Here is a 25035-nt window from a genome sequence, read left to right on the forward strand (position 1 = left end):
TACTATCATTTATTGCTATTAAAAAAAAAACCAAAAAAACAAAAAAACCACAACATCATCAGGTCTAACAGAGGTCCCTGACAGATACATGTAAGCTTTCAAAAAAAGGAACATCATTTACGTAGATTATTTAAAACATCCTTTTCTTTTATTCTATACCACTCCCTCCTATATCATTTAAATAATATGTTTTATTTTAGTCTTGGTCCCATGTTTCTCTCTGCATTCTTGAGGGGCTGGGGAGTGGTATCCTTTGACATTTTAACTGTAACTATCATGACAACTGAAAGTTAGTTACAACTTTGGGCAAGACATTGAAAATTGTTGTGCCATTAACCATCGAATACACTGAAGAAAACTTTTAAACTGTTTTCTTTTTCAATTGTTTTGACAATCTGTGAATAATGGACAATACAGGCTAGTCACAACATAGAACTGTATACAAAAATGAGCTCACACAAATGTTTGATTCCTTTCTAAAGGAACATTGTTTCTGTATCAATGAACTATTTGTCACAGACTCTCATCCCTCTAATAACCAAGCTCATCTCCACTCTAATCTATTTTAAAAGAATTATTCCAAATTAGAGACAAAATTTTAAACTCTCCATATATTTTAAACAATCTTGGATCATTCAGTTACATCTGTTGAGTAGAGTTTCCATTCCATGTGTTATTGTCGTCATCTTCATCATCTCTGTTGTGAAGCCGATGAATTCCGCCTTCTTTCTTTACAGATGAAACACCACCTGGGACTCTATGACGTACACCAGAACTGCCATGGGAAAAAAAAACAAAAAAAAAACAAAAAAAAACAGCAAGAAGGTTGGCATGTAACCTTAGGAAGGAAGGGGCTTAGATATTGTTCATGACTCTGAATTTGACTAGAAGAGCATTTCTTTCATTACATTTTGTTTTTGCTGTGTTTTCTCATAAGATAGAAAAGCTTATGAGCCCAAATTCACAAGAAAGCAATATTCTACTTGCTGAAATGACAATCTAAAACAAGAGACCATCTTTGTTTTTGTGAAATTTGCAAATTGTGATAATTAAATATTTAGTATAGTCACCAGTGGAAAAATATGTGTACTTTCAAGCATTCACAAGTTGATTAATTCTCCAAAACTTTTATCTGTCTAACAACAAGCCAAAAAACACAATAGACAATAAAATTGACTGTAAATAAGATTCTTCAAACTTAATATCTGGGAATTCTTTATGCTTTTTCTTTTTTGGCTCTTGAGAAAAGAATTTCATTCTTAACACCAACAAGCAAACAACCAAACTAGTGTGATAAAGTTGAACAATAAGCTATGCAGCTGTTTACAAAAGGCAAACCACCGAAAAAAGACTCACTTTGATGGTTGTGACTGTGTGCTGCTGTTTGTTCTCTGTGAAGGAGGATTCTGTGTCCCTCTAGACTGATCAGGACTACCAAATAGGAAAGCTTTCAGGAAGTTAATCAGTGTGAACAGAGGTGAAAGAATCCATAACAACAGTTCGGGGAATGATGAAGTCCCAGATGGAGTGAGGGAATTACTTCCTCTCTGTAAAATGAAAGTTTAGTATTGATTATTTATCTTTTCAAGTTTTGGGAAATTTCTGAATGATGGGAGAATGTGGAAATTCACTCAAAAAGAATTTAAGGAAACATTTTTCACAAATACAATTATAATTAACCAATGAAAAATAAAAACAAACACAACAAAAGATTAAACATTTATTGGGATTGAAGAAAAAGCTAAAGTTGGTTGCATGTGGTACCCAAGCTTTCCTAAAACACTACCTTCCTTTGATTTCCTAAAGTTTTAACTTCCATTACCTAACTCTGAGTTACACAAATTAAACAAAACTCATTGGTAAGCCAGGCCATATGCCAGGTTCACATGAGACAAATATTCACTCTTTCCAATGGATGAATGTTTTAAAAACAACCTAATATTGATCTTAAACTTACCACAGCTACAATTAAAGTGGAACTTGGTGCCAGACCTAACTCAGCCAAACTCTTTAACAGGTCTTCTTCAGTCAGCTCCCGCCTAGGGTAGGTGGTGAACATTGTTATTGAGCTGGAACTGGGTCCTAGTTGCTGAGAACAATTGAAAAGATTCACATAATTAATAAAACTTATTTTCAGTAAATTTATTACAATTTGGTCAAAAGATCTCACTTATGTTTTGGAGGGGTTGATGGCTGTGAGGACAATTGACAAAAATCAAATGGTCTTGAAGATAATCTTTGATTGGACACACACAGGCAAGGTTGCAGATATTAAGAATCTAATGCAGACCTAAGAATTGGGATATCTAGTCTGTTTAGGAGGAAGATTAAGAAAACTATTTCTGGCCCCTAAAATAAGAACCTAACAATTATAGTTCCAATACATTTAACACTGAATTCTCCTCTACTTATCTGGATAGAATTCTCTGAAAGCTCCTTAAATTTTGCTCATTTTTATAATTATATACACACATGTGTTCTTGTAAAAATCAACTACTCACAGTGATGATATACTGTTGGATGGTCTCCAAAGGAGTATCAGGTGGGAAAGAGTTTGTTAACAAACTGCCATCTGGAAGATGAAACTGGAGCCGGGCAGAAATGCTAAGTAAAAACAAAAAGTCTCTGTTGCATGTACAGAGCAGTTAATAACAATACAATACAACAATGTATAACTAAAGTAATCATGGCTGATGTTATAAATCACATGTACTTTAATTACTTTTACAATGTAAGTGAAGGATATTCAAGAACTCTAAGCCTGTACAAATGATATGTTTCAGTGTATTTCTACTTTACTTACCACTCAGTCTTTCCCAACGCTTCACTGCCCCCAGTCATGGTAGTTGAAGGTGAGGGTGAGGCAGCTTGAGCACGCTGTCTCTCCTGCACCTCATTCTGCCGCCTAGCTTCCCTTTCTGCTTTATCTCTAGCAATCTGCTGCCGCACAGCTTCCCTGTGGGCCCGCTCTTTGGCTCTGTCTTCTTTGATTTGATTCACAATATTTTGTGCCTGTCTCTCTTCTCGGTCCCTTTTTGCTTTACCAAGTTCTTGTCCCTGATGACGTCTATCAAATTCTTTCTTCTTGGTTTCTGAGAATGCAAAGAATTCTCTTTATCATCTCTTCACTACCCAGGTGGAAATCTTATTAAGATCTTGGAAGATCTTGTAAGATCTTGGAAGATCTTGTAAGAATCTTATAAGATGGCAATTAAGATGAAGATCTTACTAAGATCTTATTAAGAATTAATAATCTTAATAAGATCTTGCCAAATTTCTTGAACAAATCTTAACCAGGTTTGAGCATTGTAAGATCTTAAAAGATCTTATTAAGTTTATACAAGAATCTTGTAAGAATCTTGACAAAATTTTACAACACATGGGAATTAAGATCTTGGAAGGTTCTTAACAAGATCTTATTAAGTTTATTTAAGAATCTTGTAAGAATCCTCACAAAATTTTACAAGAAATGGGGGTTAAGATCTTGAAAGGTTCTCAACAAGATCTTATTAAGTTTATTTAAGAATCTTTTAAGAATCCTAAAAAAAAATTTTACAACACGTGGGCATTAAGATCTTGAAAGTTCTTAACAACATCATATAAAGTTCACTTAAGAATCTCAGTTGTAAGAATCCTAATCTTTAAGAAAAGGAAGATCTTACAAGCTTCTTGACAAGATCTTGGTAAGTTTGTCAAGAATCTTAATAATTAAGTAAGATTTGTAAATGTAACATCATAAAGATTCTAGACAGGATTTCATCTAAAGTTCATCTAAGAGTTTTGTAAGAATCAAAATTTTAAGATCAATAGGAATTTAAATGTTCTTGACAAGATTTTATCAAGTTCATTCCAGTACATTCTTGAATAACTTGAAATGCTTATCCTGTTCTGTTCATAAGAGAGCATGGGGATGTATAAGGCTTGAAACCTCTCACACATGATGTGAAAAATCCCATGTCCAAAAGGGGATCAAATAACGTCAAGTAAGCTTCTATGGTATGGTGTGCAAATTTCAGACCCGAGAACATAATACACATGCAGCTGCTTTCTAACGAGGTAATTGTTCCTCTGGAATTATGGTATCAACCGATTAAATTTGGACAGACTTTTCAGATTACATTTGATGATTGATTATGAAATATACTGAACAGCTAGTTTAAATAATCTCTAATCATGTTCATAGGGAGTGTCTAGAAAGGGATTAAACCTTCCCATCTTTGCCTTGAACATAAAGACACCCATAGATAATGTCACCACATTCCACAAGCAAGAGACTTTCGCTGATATGGTTCAGAAAAAAAAATATGGCAGTATGCAGACAGATGGCAGAATGAAAAGATGTATTTAAAAAAAATTCATAGCTAGCTACTTGTAAAAATATTTTTCAAGAAAGTTGCACGAAATTTGAACTTTCACCAAGGCATTCCACGCCACAGTGCATACGCAGAATTGCAAATTGTACACTTGATCGTTGTTGTTAACCGTTTTTGCACCATATCGTTTCGGACAAAGTTCGACAAAAATTCTACTTTGGTCGAGTGATATCTGCTTGGTTGCGAAATTTAACTGTGCCTTACAGCCCTAAAGAAGAAGAATGATTTTGAGAATTAGGATTTTACCGACCAAATTCTTTACAAAATAACTAACAAATAAACGTCGAAAATTTGCAGACCGGTCAGATAGCAGAAATTAAAAGTATTTTTAAAAAGTTTATAGGTAGTTACTTACAAAATACTTGCGAGAGTTGCGTGACATTTTGTACTTTCACTAAGGCTCTCCCCAGTCTCCCGCTACGGCCGGCGCAAAATTACAAATTGTTCACTCGACCGTTGTTGTCAACCGTTCACGCGCCATTTCGTTTCGGCAAAGTTCTACAGAAATTTTACTTTGGTTGAGTGTTATCTACCTCGTTGCGAAATTTAATTGTGTCTAAAGCCCTGGCGAAGAATAATGATCTCGAGAATTAGGATTTTACAAGCCAAGTTCTTTGCAAAATCACTAATGTTACTGTCGCTCAAAATACAGAAAATGACGCAGTCGGTAAGTAACATGAGTTTACAGCACACCAGAGAAGATAAATCGCGTTTTGCTTTTCTTGTGAAAGAACACTACGATTACACATTCAAGGTTGCGATATCCTTGTTTTATTCTGTCACGTGAAGTGGTCTCAGGTGCACATAGAAAGCACACGTATGATTGTGCACGACACTCGCTTCATAACTCAAGGAACACATTGGTCTTGGTAGTTTAAGTATCTTGAGAAGATTTCCAAAAGAGCAACTAGTGCACGACTGCAACTGAAGCAAATGAAGGCAAATCATCCCGAAGGTAAGTGCAACTGACTTTTATTCATTAAGTTCACGTTATCAACATTACACATCTGGAAGGTGATGCGATAGACTTGTTTCTCGCACTTTTTAGATTCTTTTAGCATGGACGAAAAAAGTGACGATAAGTTTATGTAATTGCAAGGCCACGGTATTTTTATATAAGGCAAATCATAAAATCTCGTTAGGGTTCGATTTCGTCAGGAAGCGTTTTTGTTTAGAATTGAGTGGAAACTGACACGAGATGTAACGCTATCATCATCAAAACCCCGTAACGGCGGCTGCTAACCTTACTGCACTTGTAGCAATTCTCTCAAGTCAGTTTTAAAAGAGAGATTGTTCCGGATTTAAGTGTTGTAGGCAGAATCATCGTAGCTTCCAGTCGTCTCGCATGGAAATGGTTCACAATAAACAATTAATTTGTCTTCGGCTTTACTAATAACCACTAGAAGTTAAACTAGAAGGGTGCAATAACAACGCGAAATCGATTATGGAATTACTTTATTCCCAAATAATGAATTATAAATTTCCACGTTCTACTTAAAAGTTTCCACTGATGATGATGATGATGAAAGCCAAACTGGGTTTGATTATCACGACCATGTCCACAGTGATGGGAATCTTCCCAAAGCAAACAAAAATTACCAAAAAATGGGAAGTTCTTCTGATGATGTAAGAACTCTAAATATTCAATGTTGGTGCATGATAGTTTATTTCCCTCCCTCCTTCAAGACTTCATTGACTTAAATGGCTTAAGGCAGAATTTTGGCACTGTTATCCTGTTAATTTTTACTCTAACACATTCTATACCTGTATTAATTCCATGCAACATTTTTTGTATTTTGTTTGGTTCTGTTTAGTTTTTATTTGTTTTGTTTTGTGAATGTGTGTGTATTTTTTTCTGGTTTTCATTTAATGCTGAGTTATGATTCCTTGCTTCCCTTTCTCACAATTTTCTTTGTTCTAAAGGTTAATGAAACTTAATTCAGTGGAGGGATTGCTCAACAAATGTGAACATTTTTTCAATTCATATTCACAGGAGAACTGGAGAGATAGGATCACCTGTAAAAATGATTTTATCCTGAATAAAGTAGACTTTGAGTCCCATATTGATGCTACAAACACAGAATGGGATAGAAGGGTGGCAACTCCTGATTGTAAAAAGGTAATTTTTCATTTATCAACTTTTTGTGGGAATTTGGAATAGCTGTTTCAGCAGTGCAAAGTGTAAACAAAGTTTGTTGGATTGGAGTTGGGCAGTGCAAATTGCCAAGATTCATAACTGGGAACCTGTGCATAAAAATTTCGCTCTTCAAGATGATAAATTCTTGTTAAAGATAGTCACTACCTCCTTTTCTTTGCGTACAGATGAGGCATGATGGTGATCAAGGAGAACCATTGAGAAGCTCCTCCCCTCTATTTTACTAAGTACTCCTCACAATGAAACCAAGCTCCTATTACTCCTCTCTGGCAGGGATTTTAAAAAATACGCTCTCAAGGTTTTAGTATATTTTGTACCTGTATACAAATTACTATTTTCTTTTTTTCTTTTTTTCTTCCCACAGGAGCCATAAAACAGAAATTTGGTGATGCCCAAATGAATAAGAGGTGGTCTCAAATAAGGCTTTACTTGAATAAAAAAAATTGCTTGGATTCCAAGAGAAAAGTTCACAATGTAGAGGGCAATGTTGAATGAACTAAGGCTTGGTTGATATTTGTACAAAATTGAAATATTTGCAAATTTGCTTGTCAAATAGCTGTCAAATTGACCAAAATGCCAACTGAGATGAGTGATAGTGAGCTTTAATTCTTTGAACACGTTTGCTGCAATACAAAATTTTGTTGTTTTTTTTGTTTTCATGCTTAAATTATTCTAAAAGAAGAAAAACCATTGCAGTTTGAATCAAACGAAGAACAATTTAAAACTGGGACATGCCTTAAGTTATTATGGCTTTTTTGTGCAAGGATAACTATGGTAGTTCAAATCAAACTGTCAAATGACTCCAACAATTAAAACAATTGTTTTTTTAAATTTTTAAAACACACCAAAGGGAAGAACAAGAACTCTTCTTGTACAGTTGTCATTTAAATCGTGCATGTTTACCAGTTAACGCTTCTTATCAAGATCTTTTTTAGTAATTAATTTCACAGTGTTGAGAATTTGCAATAAATTTTGCTTGATGTTGGATGAAGAAATTCTTTCTTAGTGGTGATCTCCATTCCTCAATCATCCAGTTACTGCATATTGCATAAACCATCAGTTACCTACTATGGTCTGAAAAAAATATGATACTTAAGAATTTTTACAGATTCTGCAAAAATTCTTGTAAGTTGTTTGAAAATCTCACAAGTTCTTGTAAGTTCTTTTAGAGATCGTTAAGACATTGTTGAGAATCTTAACAAGTTCTTTTGAAAACTTGTGAAGGTACCTAATTAAGATTCTTGTCACAGGAATCCTACCAGATCTTGTAAGATTCTTGTAAGTTTCTTACTAAGATACTTATCAAGATTCTTAGTTAAGAATCTTAAAGAATCTGGTAAGATCTTGTCACAAGATTCTTGCAAGAATCTTGTAAGATCTTACAAGATCTGGTAAGATCTTGTCACAAGATTCTTACAAGAATCTTGTAAGATCTTACAAGATCAGGTAAGATCTTGTCACAAGATTCTTACAAGAATCTTGTAAGATCTTACAAGACCAGGTAAGATCTTGTCACAAGATTCTTACAAGATCTTGTAAGATCTTACAAGATTCTTAATTAAGAATCTTAATAAGAATCTTAGTAAGAAACTTACAAGAATCTTAGTAAGATCTTAATAAGATTTCCACCTGGGTAGTGAAGATAACAAATTTGTATTTTGCCAAATCATAGTGCTAAAGCAGTGAGTGGTTTATAACATTTATTTCACTATTATAAACTCAATAAAAACTGAAACATAATTGCCTATTGGCTAGAAGTAAGACACTGGACTTCAGATTAAAAGGATCAGAAGGTCATTTTGTGGTGTTCTTAAGAACAAGACAATACATTCTCACAGTATCTCTCTCCACCAAGGTTTATAAACATTTAAATGGGGTACTGTCTGGGAAACATGAAAGAGTGCAAAAGGATATCTTGGAATGGACTACCTTGCTTTTAAGGGAATTTCGTAACTCTTAGTGATGTCATGCTCCAGAAAATGAGATAAGCTTGATGTTGGCTTATTAACAAAAAAGCTTTGTTTCAAGGGAAAAAACTGCTTAGAAAAGTCATGAAGTTCTGGACAAAATAAAAACATAACCGAGAACTTGAATAGGATTGATAATGATAAGAACAATAAAACTTACAAAAACAATAATACTAATAATTATTTTAATATGAACAATTATACTTCATATAATAATAGTAATAATGATGAGTTTGTGCCTTAGAGAGAAAAATATTTGGAGATTGATTGATGACATTGTTCATTTTTAGAAGGTGTTCAAACAAGTACATGTTAGTGACTATATTGTGTATTTCACAGAAATATCTACTAAAAAGATTAATTTACAAGTAGATAATTCATCCATAATTTACAAAGTGCAGAGCTACACCATGAGTTTTAACAACCACAAAAAGAATACTACAACTATAATATTTATTTAGATTAGAAAATTGGACTCACCTGATTTTCTGATTCCTCTTTCTCAAGTCTCCTCTGTTCAATAAGTTGCTTTACTCTGCTCAACAACAGGAAGAAAGAGTTAAAATTAATAGTAGCAGTAACTTATTAACTTAACTTACTCAAGAATCTGACACGATCAACCATAAGATGGAGAAGAGTTTCAAACTGCCTACTGCTCTTACTTTCGAGACTAAAACATAAATACCATATTTTCTTGATAAAATGCAGCAGGCTTATGTTTAAAAATGGGCAGGTGTGACCCGCTTCTTTGTGAGGCTGTAATTGGGGTCTGTGGTTTATTAATGAAATGAAATTTTAAGCCATTTTAGCAAGGTGATTTATTATTACTGATTCGCAGAGACCTAGGGGCAGTTTCTTGGTGCAGGACAATTTCTCCCTTTGACATGCACCTGGATTACCCAAAGTTACAGTATTATGGTACTGAACATATGGCATGTGTACCATGTTGCAATCAAGATTTGTGTCCCTAACAAACTGAGCATAAACAAAATGTGAATGATGTAGGAGCAAGTAAATGATATGAGTACAAAGTTTTAATTAACTTTATAAACAGCAATGTTGCCAATGTCCTCCTCATTTTAATTAACTTTATAAACAGCAATGTTGCCAACGTCCTCCTTGTTTGTGTCAGCCAATGTACGGTACACAAATAATTTATGTTTTTAATAACATACTAATCTTCATTCATTAAGTTCTTGTGTGTAAATGTCTGGCTCTTAATTAACAAAGGTCTCATTTTCATCTACAAGAGTGGCTTATTCCAGCACATTGAAAAATGCAGCCACCCTTTCTGTGAACTCATGCTTTCCATTGCTTAGTGGACCTACTGCCTTAAAACAGTGGATTTTCTCATCCTCTGATCTATTTATAGGCAAGAGATTACTACTTACTTATGACTGGTCTATGTGACCTCAACTGCAAATAAACACCGGGACATTGATCAAATGCCAGGGCCCCCATTAAATGCATCTGGCATTTATTTAAGAAATTGACAGTTTGAACCTGATGTTTATTAAGGGTCTGGCACAACCATTCCTTGTATCAAGCCTAGCACCACAGGCTACTTTCTCAAGCTTATGTACATTGTGTAGATTGGTGACCTGTACAAAACTTTTCAACAGAAATATGACTAACCTTTCCACTTTGTCTTCTAATAATTCCCCCTGTTGGTCTCTGCCATAAGGCTCCTAAGAATCAAACAATAAATAAATTACCAACTGTAGTTCACACTTTTCCTAAGTTTACAATCCTCAAATCCATTCACTTATGATTTTTTTGTCTAAAAACTACATGTACAATCATAGCCTGGGCCAAAACTAACCATCTTCACTTGAAAAATTTCCAATTTAGACAATATCATTTTAAAAACAGTGGACACTGTGGTAGAAATCAAATCCACACTTTTCCTGTTCAAGGAAATTGTCATATTCCTTGACAATGCCATAGATCTGCAAACCTTGGAATTAAAAAGAAGTACAGCTGTAGCTCATGGCCTTCTTAACTGAATTATCCATTTAAGCAACATGCTACTGAATGACAACTTCATATGTTAACTATCTCTACAGTAAATGGTTTGAACCTAGGGGTAACATGTAATACTGTTGTTAGAGACAAGGAATTAACTCTAATGATGATGATGATGTTGAAACTTCTGTTACCACTACCAACAACTGTTGCACTATATAACTGTCACCTTTTGCACTTGCACAGCATGCACAACTATGCAATTAGCAAAAGCACAAGCACTGCACTTTGTATAAACTATAATGATTTCCTAATAAATAAAGGTTATCAGTTTTAACATGGAACTGAGCAAGTTACACAACAGTCCTTCTCAGGACTACACTCACCTGAATAACCAAACTACACTATAACATGAACTATCTCATGTATTTTTTCCCACCTCTGATGGTCCTGGTCTAGGTTCAGTCTCTCTGTTAGAAACCTCTTGGTTCTCTTGTGATGCAGGCTCTGCTGCAGGAGAGCTACTCACTGAAGATTGCTCACTTGAAATAGAAGCTTCACTGTTTTGAGACACAGTGCTTGATACAGGTTTGATTGAAGTTGACCTCAAGTGAGTCTAAAATGTAATAAAGCCCAAAATTCAAAAAGGTAAACATTGCACAACTAGATGGGTACAAAAAATTGAATACCTCAAGACAATTTACAATTATATAAAGCTAGAAGGAAACCTGCTTTTGGTGGATGGCACATTTTGTAATCTTTCCATTGATACAGAGTTTATAATGGTTACCCATCAAATAGTGCAAATTTGAGTAAGAAAGTATACCACATCCTGAATAAAAATATTTACAGTACCTCAAAAACTTTCTCTGCTTTTGTAACAAATTGGTCCACAGGAAGACTTCCACCAACAACCTCTAAAGGCAAACCACTTTCACCAATAAAATATGTGGCAGGAATGCAAACTAGAGGGTCTACATATTTAAGATGGCAAGTTAAGGCCTCTTTTATATTGCATCAAAAAAAAATTTTTGCAAGCAGCAATATGATTAAAATTTTCTTAGGATCTGTATGTGAATATCAACAATTGACATAATAATAATAATAATAATAATAATTATAATAATAATAATAATAGCATCACTAAATTACCTTTTGGAAGAGTTGATTGGTCATTGAGCGCTCATTTGGTTGCCTTACAATCACCTGAGAGTTACACATCTATTGACTATATAACTAGGAGTGAGTTATAAATGTAGCAAATTAAAGCATATTTTAATGCAGTTTTTACCATTAACCATTCCAAGCAATTAGCAATTTTGGGGCACTTGAAAAAATATGATAATCCGATGGCGTTTCCCATACATGTGTATCTTTAAAAAAAAGTCTACAATTCTTTAGATGCATCTACAACAGTTTCAATCACATGTGACTTCCATGCTCTCAAAGGATACAAAGTTTAGAAAACTGCTTGTAGTCCTCACTAGAGTAGATCAAGAAGAAAGTAAAAGACTGAAATTTTCTGACTGAATTATGTTGCTAAGCAAAACAGAATAAGTGTAATCATTTCCCTAAAAACTGAAAAATGCACAACCATAGTATTGGGGATGCTTTCTCATATGCAGAGATCTCAACTCAAACATAACCTCTATATTTAAACATTCAAATAAGCCACATTCACTTTAAGGGGTTAGGATTAATTGATTAAAATTTGTTTCTTTATTCTTTAGCAGCCATGAGCAAACATAACAATTTCTTAAACTGCTCTGTCAGCTGCTTACAGACACCATTCTTGTACATGTAAATAGTTTCAGTATAACTCCTTTTCAGTGTCCTTGGGGAATCGGTTCCTAGAACTTCTATTATTCAACCAAAAAAAAAAACTTACACCTGACAGGAAGTGGTAATCTACAGACTGTACAAAAATACATATTTTAGATGCGGACAAAGATCGCATTTTAAGACTACTGCAGCTAACCATTTAACCATAACCAGCTAATCAAAATAAGTTTCACAAAAGATACACTGAAGTGTTCCTGTACCTGTTTAAGGTTAATATGGTGTCTGTTAGTAGTATACAAGTTTATCGATTGGTTACTGATAAATATTACATTATAAATAAATAAATTTTGCATTCCAAAGGAAAAATTGTATTTTCTACTGAGTAATTACCTCTTGTGATCCAATTTTATTGCCATGCATTTCTCTCTTGAAAATATCCCTGCAATCTGAATTTAACATTCATTAGCTTTTCCTATCACTTATTAGTAAAGCTCTTAAATTTTAGTTCAGTGTAGGGTATGAAATTTTTATTTTTACTATTATGGGAATTATGGAGCAGAGGGAATTCTTATCCAAAATCCAACTCCCTCTTTTCGTAACAAATGCAAAAGTGAGGTTCTTTTCTGCAACCATAATTCTTGGAGCTGAAGTTTGAAAAAAGCAAATAAAACAAACAACAAAACAAACAAGCAAGTGCATCTCAGTTCTACCAATCTTAGGGAGGATCTGACAGGATTGAAATTACATGAACAGTTACATGTACCTTAGGATCTTCCCATGTTGCATTCATTCTGATTGTTTCTCCATTGTCTCCTGTGGAAGATTCAAAAGCTTTTTAACTCTTTACAGTGGCCAATTTACGTTATCAACTCAAATGATAATACTAAATTACCCTGCTATACTCTCCCACCAACCCAACACCACAGTTTCTTCAGAAACTTACCCCTTTGTTCAACTGACCTCCACAATTGCTTTCAATAACTTATTTCGTGCAGAAGCATACCACTTATAGACCAGTTTTGCTACCCTAATCTCACTAAGTGAGAGCGATTAGTTATTTTATCATATTTATCAAGCAATAGTTTTTGGAAGGAAAAAGCCTTAAAGACATGTCAGCAAAATGCAGCCATTTATCATCACCTAGCTGGATGGAATGAAAAAAAATGCCACTTCGCGAAAACACAAATAAAGAACTAAATTGTGTCCTTGAATGACCAAGAATAGCAACCTATGATTTTTGTTTACTGGAATGTACCCCTAATCATCTTAGAGTGAAGTCTCTCAGTACTAAATTAACCCTTTCACTGCCAAGATTTCATCAGTAATTCTTCTTACTGTATTTCATACAATTCTTTAGATTTCATTCGGAGAATTTGGTATTCAATCAACTAATAATCTCATTATTTATATTTTTCTCTAATCTCATCACCATCCTGCTTGATATTGTATTGATATCGTAAGGAGAAATTCTGTCTTGGTCACTCATGGGAGTTAAAGGGTTAATACAATTATTATTTTTATAATACATCATTAACAACTATTATTCTTATAAAACATCATTAACAACTATTATTCTTATAAAACATCATTAACAAAGTCACGAGCTGGACAGAAGAAATGGCCAAGCTAGCCGAGTTTGCACTGTCACAGCCTCAAGAATGCTATGTTGCTTTCACCTTTGGCCTGAAACACAGCTGGATCTATTTCCTTCCAACACTGCCTGATATTCAGGATCTTATACGGAGGAACCTCTGGATAATGCAATATCAAATGTCCTTATTCCAGCTATAGCGGAACGTAGCTGCAGTTCAAGTGGGCGACATATTCTGGTGGCCTTAGAATCACGAACCCCTGTCATGAAGCAAATCGTGAGGATCAATCGTCAGTGAAAGTAACTATGCCATCAATTGAGAAAATCGTTCCCCAAACACATGAGCTACCAGACGACTTCAGTCACAGGCGGCCCAAACATCAGCTGTGAGATGCTCACCTTGCGAAATAAGAGTTACGGTAAAATTATAATTTGTATGGGAATATTTACGACCTCTCTTAGGAATATAAAAATACAATCAAATACTCAATAAAAATACCTCACCTTACTTCCACAGTGTATCGCTTGTTATCTGACAGCTTACTATTTTGAAAAGAAGCCATTTTTGCGAGTTATCCATTTCTAGGTTTACTACATAAGAGAAGCTCAAGGCTGCTCACTCCATTCTCGAACGTCCGATCCTATATATAAAAGCAAAAAATCCAACGCAGAATCCAAGACATATGTTTTAGTTTCATTTCAATTCACTAGAACTTCAATCTTCCAAGTGAAACCGACGCTAAGCCGCACCTTCCTTCAAAAATTTCCAGTTTAGATGTTTCAGATAGCAGCACGACACACAACCGTTGAAAACGGTCAGCATTAGATTCCATCCACCAAAACCACCTCGGTCGAGAGGGACTGAGATGGAATATTTAATGACTTGCAAAACATAACCGAAGATTCTCGGAAATCCGCAAGTGATGTAGCCGAACATCCGAAGCTGTAAATCCCATGATTCTTGAGGAACAAACAGAAACAGCATAGCGAGAATTTTAAGTCGCGAACCATTGATGGTAGACATGCAGATAATTTAGGATACGTAAATTCTGTTGATGAGGCGCTTAAACTTATTGCGGAATTTGAAACAGGATTGACGACGAAGTTTTCTTTCTTTAAAGCTGTCAAAGGTTTCGGGAACATATATTTATATATATTTGATATAGCTCTTTAGCATTACAAAGCTTTGCTATCGCTATTGTGCATTCTCACTAGTTTGTCTAGTTCAAGTCCTCTGGCATGGCTTGGATGATACCACAATCGTGGAATCATTCGGGTTAATTTAATGCTTACACCTCCTTCCTCGGACAGAAGTCACAAAATACTGGGGGAAGATGCATGAGATATTTAAGGAGCAAAAATTCGTTTTTTACTGGTGTGCCTTTCCTAATTTTGGGAAGGAAAGTGTTCAATTGCCAGCACGGCATAGATTGAACAGCTGGAGAGAAAAGGAAACGAAAAGATACAGAAGAAGTACTGTATATAATAATTTCTTTTTATCCTCAACCTTTGTGTTTCTGTCAACTATGGCTTGCTAATTTGAAAGGTCAAATACATGAATGGGTCATATGACATTGATCTCAGAATACTTTTATGACAAACGTGATAACAGTTCAATCTTGGCTAAATTGAAGATGGTTTAGAAGTTAACAATTGTAAGAACTTTTCACTAACATATGCTGCTGACAAAGGAGAAAATATATGCAATTCTGCATTTTTTGCATTCTATCAAGCAATCATATGTTTGCTCCTTATCACGCTACGACACTTCCGTTTTGTCACATTCCAAAAAATAACTTGAGAAATACACTGTCACTCATCTTACACTGTTATATTTACCTATTACAGAAGGCTGGAAACAAAGATTTTGTTTTCAAGAAAATAAGATTTCTTGTCCAAGACACAAGGAAGTTTGACTGCAAAGCACAGATAAAAATGTGAGAAATTTTATTTTTTTCAGAGAACAAGGTAGTTCTACTCATGTATAAACAGAACAAATGCGATTTAATAAATCAGATATGCGGCATGACTCCTTTTCTTCCATCCCCACTCAAAACAAGCAAACACACCTATAGAGGTTCCAGTCTGGTCTGCAAATCAAAAGGAGGAAGGTGATCACTGCAAAATTAAGCATTAGGGTTCTTATTTATAACATATTGATTATTGTATACTGATATCTAGAAATTAAGGTTGCAAGTAGCAGCCAGCTGAGTTATAGTTTGAGTTTTATCAAGTCCATTACTTTGTTAAATTTAGAGTAACCTTGACTTGAGAGAGGAAAATTGAGGAGCTGTAATATACTAATCATCAATTAGGGACCACAAAGAAAAATTTATTTATAGAGACTTTTGAAGGAGAGGGGTAAGACTTGTGACAAGCTGGCAGACATATAGATAAACTTTACTGCTAAATGGGTTACAATACAAAGTGCTCAGTATTTGGATCAGCTATGGCTCAACTTAAACTTTGCTCTAGCTTCAAGTTTAATCCTTTGTGGTTTCCTTTCTCTGTGTTTATTTTTCAAGTTATGTACACAGAAGAACACAAAAATGACAAGGAATGCTTTTGAATATCAAGAGGCTGGAATAAGCAAGAAACCAAAACTGAATTTTAAACAGTACAAAGTTAATTTGATCTTCCAATGTTATTTAATTTTAACCATAGAATTTGCTATTTAAATTTATCCCCTCCATTTTTCTGGGTATTGTGAGCAAAAACAAACAATTATCACAAAATGCATGGTATACAATGGTTTGATTCACCAATGTGGCAAAGGCCTTTCACTGTCTATCCATAAAAAGGGAAATAGTTTGTAAACTGTAAGACATTCTGCATGTTGAGTGTATACTTATTCATCCATGTGAAATTAAAGGTTACTTGAAATAAATGTGAAAGATTTATAGGATTTTCAGACCCCTGATAACAATTACTAATGTGCTGATTTGTTGTACTTAAAGGTTATGATTTTGGCGGAAATAGTGGAAGAAATTTCTGGACCTGGAATTTTGTTGCAAATGTTTGTTTAAATCAGTTTAAGTCAGTTAAAAACTCTCCTGTTTCAAGATTACATGATTACCACACCAGAACCTTTTGTATTCTATATTATGCACTATGTTATGATTATGGTTTCAATAATAAAAGGTGCTGACTCAAGAACTTTCCAAAATATCTCTACATACAAAGAAATAGATTGTGGTTATGTACTCCAAATAGCAGGTCACATCAGTCTTCTGTAAGGAAGTAGCAGAAATTTCTGTGGTGGTTTTGGTGGATGGAGAGAAACATCCACCAAAACCACTTTATTCTGTGTTAAGAGTTATGATAATCATTATGAACGTTTGGTCGGTCAGCAATTGTGCACCATAAAAAATAATTAGCCAGAGCACTAACTGCTAATTAGTGGTATAAATCTTTTGTCTCCCTGAACATCTAACGATGGCTATAGATAAAATTTAAAAAATATATTGTTGATGGTTTTGGTCAAAGTTTTGGTGGATGTTCCCTAACGACATCCACCATTATTTTTGTGTTCTTTGTGTAACATAACTTGAAAAATAAACACAGAGAAAGGAAAACACAAAAGATTAAACTTGAAGCTAAAGCAAGGTTAAAATTTGAGCCATAGCTGATCCAAATACTGAGCACTTAACCCATTTAGTAAAGTTCATGTATATGTCAGCCAGCTTGTCACAAGTTTTCCCCCTCTCTCCTCCAAAAGTCTCTGTAAACAAATTTTTCTATGTGGTCCCATATTGATAAGTATATTACAGCTCCTCGATCTCCTTCTCTCAAAACAAGATAACTCTAAATTTAATAATGTAAAGGACTTGATAAAACTCTAACTATAACTGGCTGTTACTCACAACATTAATTTCTTGATATTTAAACCAAACTGTTTTGTAGCCTTAATGTTTTGTGATCTTTACATTTTTGGCATTGCCATTTCCTCTTTGAGTTGATTGCCCACTCTGGTATTTGCACACATTCAGGGTGATACCAACTGGAACATCTAAAGCACATAACATATTCTTTCTTGTCATTTGGCAGTCGACATTTGCAAAAAATTTGTACCAATGTCTTGTTTTCAACGACATGACAAGGAACCCTTCTTATAGTCTTTGGAAAGGGAGTAACTTTGGCACTTTCAAGACATGTGACATAGTGCTGTCGCATCAGTGCTTGATCGTAACGCTGAGTCGTTGGATCTAAACCTTGGCATAAATCTGTGGCAAATGCTAAGGCAAAAAGACCACAGTCAGCAGAACCTATCTGCTTTTGTACCTTCTCATTGATGAAGGTGACTGTATCACCAGCATGCAGCAACATCCGACAGGCATGTTCAACAGCAATGGCATTTGGCTTGATGAACAGGCTGTCAAAGACTCTGACAGTGCCAGGATGTGACACACCAATTGTGCTTAAAGACATAGCCAGTGTCCTCCAACATTCATGATTTGCACAAACTCAGATGTTGCTGGATCGACCAAATGACCTCTTATGGCAGGATCACAAAGGCCGTCAACCAGAGGAAAGTGTTTCTTAAGAAGGATTTGGCCAGCATTGACTGGACGTTAGTGTTAAGGTTTTTATCGACGAATGATTGCTGTAGAAACTAACCTCTCGCTCTGCCAGCCACGTGTCTTGGAACCAGTGACGTAAGGCTTTGTTGCTTTTCCAAACGTGGAAATTTTCCAGCACTGTGACAGCGGACTCGAATTCCTCCCTCGTGGAAGCATGTGCTGTTCTTCGCAGCAAGGCGAGCAGTTCCTCTTTATGTGCCACAACACCATTAGCCGTTTTGGACACCCATCGTTCCCAGGCTTGTTCCCGATGGAAGTCGCAAAGTAGTACTTTGCATTCTAAAATATATTGAAAAAGTGTGTTCAATAGCTAACCTTTCCAGTCTACGGCCAAAAAGAAGGAACGACTTGTTTTTGGAAATCTTGGGGTGTTATTTTCAGAGACGTACCGTTGCATCTTGAAATTTAAATGCGGGCTGAGGTGCCATTAACTCAGACTTACCTGGGAACAAATTTTCGATGGCTTGTATCTCCTGTGAGCAGTTATCTGTCATGAATAGATGTGGTGACCAGTCTGGATTCCACTCTTTTACTACTTTAAGGGTAATTGTGAAGAAGAGCTCCCCAAAAAACCTGTCGGCCGACAGTCGACCGACTGTCGGCCGACAGACGGCCGACAGTCGGCCGACAGACGGCCGACAGTCGGCCGACAGTTGGCCGTCTGTCGGCCGACAGTCGGCCGACTGTCGGCCGACAGACGGCCGACAGGTTTTGCCTGAAATATAGGCTACCTGTCGGCCGACAGTCGGCCGACAGTCGGCCGACAGTTGGCCGACTGTTGGTAATGTGTCGGTAACCTGTCGGTAGCTTGTCGGTAGCTTGTCCGTGAAACGTTAACACAAACCTTAATATTTTCTCTCGGTTTTCGCTTGATACAACATCCAACATGTGTAATATGTTGACAATTGACTTTCAAAATTTGGTGGCTCCTAAAGGAGCCGTTTTGTGAGTGGTGAAATATACAAGATACTTCACTCGTAGAATCGTGATTTTAGCGGCGCGCGCCTAAATCAATTATCATAACGAGTAAAAAGATTCACAGTTGTATCGTTTATTAAACTTGAAATTGGAAATAGCAATTCATCCCAAACCTGCAAGATAGATTACGATGCTAGCAACAAATACATACATACATACATACTTAACATACCATAAGAGGCCGCGTTGCATTGTTGGGCGATTTGAACGAAATTGTTTGTATTGATACGTAGCTTATGGTTTTCAGAGTTTTTGGCCGAGTTTTCGATTAAATTATCTTCCCATGCGATTCTTAGATTGTCTGGTGTGTTGTAAATTACGCAAGTGATATATCCTATACGCATCTGATAACATTTTGGAAGAAACGTTTCTTTACATACTACCAACTTTGCCGTCGATCGGTAAGTAGGTGAAGTCTGTCGAGTCATACATCACCATTACGGATTGTTATGTCACGTTAACTGTTCGTTTTTAACACAATTTTTTCTTTTTTCTTAACCTGTCGGTAGACTGTCGGCCGATTGTCGGTCGACTGTCGGCCGACAGTCGGCCGACAGACGGCCGACAGGTTTTTTGGGGAGCTCTTCTTCACAATTACCACTTTAAGGGCTTCCTTTATTGAACACACAGTTTCATCTTCAGTCACGAAGGACCCTACCACCTGGTAATCAACATTAGTTTTTACTGCTAGAAAAAACAGAGGTAGTGCGTATCGCGTTGTCTTGTACGTAGCGTCAAGAAGGCAGATGTCGTTGCCATACAGACGAAGCAGTCGCTTCTGCCATGCTGTTTGATGCACAAATAACAATTTCCTGCTTTGTTCTCCCCCCTCTTGAGTGAGACGTATTTCCTCATCCAACTCATCTATAACAACAACAACATAAAAAAAGCGTTATGTTAAAATCAAGGGATGTCTCGTCAAGGCGGGGCAAAGATCACAGATATACGATAATCAATACGTAAGTAAGAACCCTAATGCTTAATTTTGCAGTGATAACCTTCTTCTTTTTCATTTTCAGACCAGACTGGAACCTCCATAGGCGTGTTTACTTGTTCTGAGTAGGGACGAAAGAAAAAGGAATCAGCGTTGTAAACTTTTCTCCACTCATCTGTCTTCATGTGGACATTTGCCTGGTCAATTCTTGACATGCGGTTTTTAACCGTAGCTCGATACATGTGCGTGCGCAGGTCAGATGTCCTAGGGAAGTATCTTCGGTTTGTGTCTTGTGGTGGCTGATCATCTCGAAACAAGACCTCTTTCACGAAGATTTTCAAATGCCGTCTCATTTCATATATTTCTTAAACTCCCTCCGCTACGAGCTCGTGGATCTTCCTGATGATCTTCTCATCAAGAGGTTGAGAGATTCCAGCGACCTATAGAAATAAAAAACTCGAATTGTGAAAATGCTCGCTATTTCAAGTGGGAACGCCCTAGTAATGCACACCTATACGTTATTTACTCCTTTCCAATTTTTTTTTATATTGTGTGAATGTTTGAAATTGTACTTTAACAACAACAAGGAAAACGAAATCGTGGCGAAAAATATACAGGCACTTTTATGTCCCATTTTGACCGGCTTGCCCGCCAACTCTGTAACAAGTCCCTGGGATTGAATTATTATCATGTATTTTAACGCAAGGTCAACACAAGGTGTAATTTTTTTCAATGATGGTTGCATTAGTTCGTGTTGAACACTAAGTTACCTCGCCAACGAAGTGATTCTGATGGTCTGTAATGAGAGGTAGATCAATGTAAATCCTTCTTTCGTACTTGGCGACTCCTTCTTCCAAAGCTTTTCGCAAATTTCTAGACGCAGTTTCCCGTCTCTTTTTGCTGTCTTCTTGAATCTGAAAGACGAAAAATGATACACTTGAAGGAAAAAAATGGATGCCTTGTAACGGTAAACTGAATGTGACTGATGCAGTGCACAAATAAGTTTTTCCCGCTGCTTGAACTCGATTTTTCTGTTTTAAAATTGATTCACGTTATGTGGATGAAAAGAAAACTTGGTGCTGGCAGCGTGTTAGCTTTGTTTGACCACACTCACGTCCCAGACAGAGGTAAAAAACATCAGAAAGTTCGAATTTTCTTGAATAACTAAGAAACGGGACCACCTTTCGTGAATCGTCATTCCAGTCAAAAAGGTGATTATGTAGCAGGAGTTTTGGACAGTACTGCATATCTGATTTATTCAGTAAACCGGATTCGTTCTGTTAATACACGAGTGGAACTACCTTGTGCTCTGCAAAAAATAAAATTTCACGCATTTTTATCTGTGCTTTGCAGTCAAACTTCCGTGTGTCTTGAACGAGAAATCTTCTTTTCTTGAATACGAAATCTTTGTGACCAGCCCTCTGTGAAAGATAAATATATCAGCGTGAGATGAGTGACAGTGTATTTCTCAAGTTATTTTCTGGAATGTGAAGAAACAGAAGTGTCATTGCGTGATGCCTTGAAAGATAAGGAGCCGACATACGACAGGGCCCGGTTGTTCAAAACCGCGATTAAACTAATCACCGATTAGGCCTAATCGGCAATTAAATTTCTTAATCGTGGGTTAGTTAATCGTTGGTTAAAAAACGGTTGTTCAAAGGGAGATTACTCGGTCGATTTACTAATCCGCGATTAAGCATAAAATGAATTATATTAATTAATTATAATTTATTTTGTGCCAGTTTACGTCATAAAATTGCCGGAAATTTATTTTTGTCAATATGGCTTCTCCAGCGAAGAAAGTGCGGAAAGCAAACTTTTCACCCGCTGAAATTTCCGTTTTAACGGAAAAATTTGAAGAAAATATGGACATTCTTCAAAGTAAATTTACCAACAGTATAACAAATGCAAAAAAAAAACAAGATTTGGGAAGAAATCTCGGAGGCGGTAAACGCCGTCGGTGTGACAGCAAGATCAACGCAGGAAGTACGAGACAAGTGGAAAAACCTCCAGAGTCACGCAAAAAGAGAATTCAGTTCCTTTAAAAGTGAACAGAAGAAGACAGGTGGTGGCCCTGCTCCCCCGAACCCATCAGAAGCCAGTTTAAAAATAATAAACATGTTCAGTGACACATCGTCATTTACTGGGTTACAGGGGTTTGAAACAGGTAAGTTTATAAATGGAAACATTATTGTAATACCTCTCAATGTCCATGCCTTGCATAAAATGCATACTTCGCTAACAAACACGGCAAAGTTTCCGCACAGCCCCATACTTCATTATGCATACAGTCCTTTGTTAGAAGAAAACAATAGCGCAAACAATAGATTACCTTTGGGACTATTCGCTTTGTTTTCAAGAAGTTGAATTTTTTTTTTACTTTTACTCAAACCTTTAAAAAATCGCCGTTTTTTAATTAAAAATTGCGCTTAATCGAGCGCTGATTTAAAATATGTAACAGTCAAATAAAAATTACTATGCTTTATGAAATCTATAAATCAAAACAGCTTAAATTCCGCCTCATATTAGCCTCAAAATTGTTGTTTTTGAAAGCAAACATTCGTAAAACGATGAAAATAACATCGATGCTCACCTTTAAAGTTGTTCATTGTCGTTGTCGTTTTTCCTTTTCTCTTTAACAGTAGAGTTGCTTATTTTTCTCTTTGCTTCCTTTTTCTTCGCCCATCAACACCAACACAACCATACAACAAGTCAGCCATGTTGTGATTTTTATTTTTTAATCTGCCGATTAAGGATTTAATCCACCTAGCGAGCAGGGTTAGATTTAACCCTTGGTTTGATCGAAGGTTAGGAATAATCGGGCTTTGAACAACAGAAACTAATCGGCGACTTAAATTTAATCGGCGATTAGCCTATTTAATCGTGGATTAGCGCTAATCGCAGTTTTGAACAACCGGGCCCAGCTTGATAGAAAGAAAAAAACGTAGAATTGCGTTAATTTTCTCTTTTGTCAGCAGCATACATCAGTTAGAGGTTTTTTTAACTGATAAGTTCTAAACCATCTTCAATTTAGCCGAGATTGAACTGTTATCGCGGTTGTCATAAAAGTATTTTTAGATCAATGTCATTTGACCCAGCGATATGTGTATTTGACCTTTCGGGTTAGCAAGCCAAAGGTGACAGTAGCAACACCAATGTCGCGGATTAAAAAAAGTATGTATGTACAGTACAATATTTTATTTACCTCTTCTGCATCTTGTCGTTTCCTTTTCTCTCCAGCTTTTCTATCTTTGCCGTGCTGACAATCGAACACTTTCCTTCCCAAAATTATGAAAGGCACACCAGTAAAACGAATTTTTGCTCCTTTTATGTCTCGTGGATCTTCCCAGAGTATTTTGTGACTTCTGTTCGAGTGATCTGTTGTTCAATGGTAATGGAAGATAGGCTCAGTAGAGCAAGGACGAGAGAGATACAAGCTAGCGCGACGTAACGCTTTCAAATATATATATGCATACCAGTGTTTCCGAAACCTTTGTCAGCCTTAAAGCAAGAAAACTTCGTCGTCGATCCTCTTTCGAACTCCGCAATGAGTTTATACGCCTCATCAACAGAATTTACGTATCCGAAATTATCCGCATCTCTACCATCAGGCGAAGGTTCGCGCTTTAAAATTCCCGCCATGTTGCTTCTGTTTGTTCTTCGGGTGTTCGGTTAAGTCTCTTCGCGGACTTCCGAGAATCTTCGGCTATGATTTGCAAGCTATTAAATATTCCATCTCAGTCCCTCTCGACCGAGGTGGTTTTGGTGGATGGAATCTAATGCTGACCGTTGAAAACCAGCTTGTTAACCCTGCCTCCTTTGCAAACTTTGCCTCGCCGGGGACCACACCGTCACTTAACACCCGTGGTTTGATGCCAAGTGACGGTCTGGTCCCCGGCAGGTATGGAAAAGGAATGCAACAGATACAATAGCTGACTAGTTGAGCTAATTTCAACTAAGAAAGGAGAGAGTTGTTCGGAGTTAATATTCATGTTTGTAAATAAAGCACAAGTTGTTTTCGTTCTACAGTTGAACCCTGGTAACTCGAATTGCCAACGGAAATTGAAATTACTTCGAGTTATCGGGCTTTCGAGTTATAAGGGTTTTGAACAAAAGACCAGAAACACTTGATTTAAGAGGTTCAATGTTTATACACGTATTATTGTGACACTAAATTTTGAGGGGAAGAAGAAACATGTCATTGATCTCAAGGGTGAACTGGGCAAAACTGACAAGTGATGACAAACAGCAGATTGATTCCAGATTACGCGCCATTATTTCTCTTCGCCGGGAAGAACTGTCAAAACTGTTTGTTTACGGACATACAAAAGTTGTGATATCGGTAAAGGTCAATTTGTCATAATATATAATTGATATTAATTTAATCTTCCGGCGCAAAATGTTATGGCTCATTGGTCCGCAAAACTGAAAATCGACGTCGAGTTATCGAGGGTAAAATTACAAAGAAAACAGGGAGAGAGTTAACCTCAGCCCACTTTTGTGATTTAACACTTTAACCCCGAGGAGTGACTGGCATCTGATTTGTCCTTACAGTACAACCGCGGAATCAAACATTAAGGTCACGAGAATAAAGGAAATGATCATCAACTGAAGAAGCTGTTGATTGTAAAACAAATTCTCCTTGACAGCACCTGAAGAAATGTATAGAGAACAGTGAGGAGAATATGCATACTAATGATAAGGTGTAAA

General features: G+C 36.2%; 2 protein-coding genes, 2 long non-coding RNA genes and 1 pseudogene across 6 annotated transcripts; 1 reads left to right on the top strand and 4 right to left on the bottom strand.

Annotated features, from left to right (window-relative positions):
* Positions 1–126: 126 nt before the first annotated feature.
* LOC149040447 (UBX domain-containing protein 4-like) lies at positions 127–16954 on the bottom strand. 2 transcript variants are annotated; one of them, XM_089181371.1, is made up of 14 exons: positions 14338–16954; positions 13919–14093; positions 13006–13055; positions 12633–12688; positions 11915–11943; positions 11316–11434; positions 10900–11076; positions 10131–10183; positions 8975–9030; positions 2804–3092; positions 2502–2604; positions 1958–2089; positions 1357–1547; positions 127–775 (listed from the first exon to the last, which is right to left on the bottom strand). In XM_089181371.1, exons 3-14 carry the CDS (start codon positions 13030–13032, stop codon positions 640–642), a joined length of 1368 nt encoding a protein of 455 aa, XP_089037497.1. In that variant the 5' UTR covers positions 13033–13055; positions 13919–14093; positions 14338–16954; the 3' UTR covers positions 127–639. The 2 variants fall into 2 exon arrangements, with proteins under 2 accessions (XP_089037497.1, XP_089037498.1); XM_089181372.1 differs by having other exon boundaries at positions 13919–14227; positions 14333–16954.
* LOC149040448 (uncharacterized) lies at positions 5180–8156 on the top strand. Of its 2 annotated transcripts, none has more exons than XR_016179510.1 (3): positions 5180–5328; positions 6367–6492; positions 6696–8156. It is a non-coding gene; the product is annotated as an uncharacterized LOC149040448 (long non-coding RNA). The 2 variants fall into 2 exon arrangements; XR_016179511.1 differs by having other exon boundaries at positions 6893–8156.
* Positions 16955–17356: 402 nt separating the features above from the next.
* Positions 17357–18391, bottom strand: LOC149040449 (uncharacterized; annotated as a pseudogene).
* On the bottom strand, positions 18373–20607 carry LOC149040450 (uncharacterized). Its single transcript, XM_089181567.1, has 4 exons — positions 20390–20607; positions 19993–20255; positions 18856–18973; positions 18373–18692 (listed from the first exon to the last, which is right to left on the bottom strand). Exons 1-4 carry the CDS (start codon positions 20565–20567, stop codon positions 18373–18375), a joined length of 879 nt encoding a protein of 292 aa, XP_089037693.1. The 5' UTR covers positions 20568–20607.
* A 17-nt stretch (positions 20608–20624) lies between these two features.
* LOC149040451 (uncharacterized) lies at positions 20625–23775 on the bottom strand. The gene is made up of 4 exons (XR_016179507.1): positions 23531–23775; positions 21627–21746; positions 21096–21239; positions 20625–20765 (listed from the first exon to the last, which is right to left on the bottom strand). It is a non-coding gene; the product is annotated as an uncharacterized LOC149040451 (long non-coding RNA).
* Between the last annotated feature and the right edge of the window lie 1260 nt (positions 23776–25035).

This window comes from Pocillopora damicornis, chromosome 9, assembly GCF_964200805.1.
Source record: "Pocillopora damicornis chromosome 9, jaPocDami1.2, whole genome shotgun sequence".
NCBI classification, from domain to species: Eukaryota; Metazoa; Cnidaria; class Anthozoa; order Scleractinia; family Pocilloporidae; genus Pocillopora; species Pocillopora damicornis.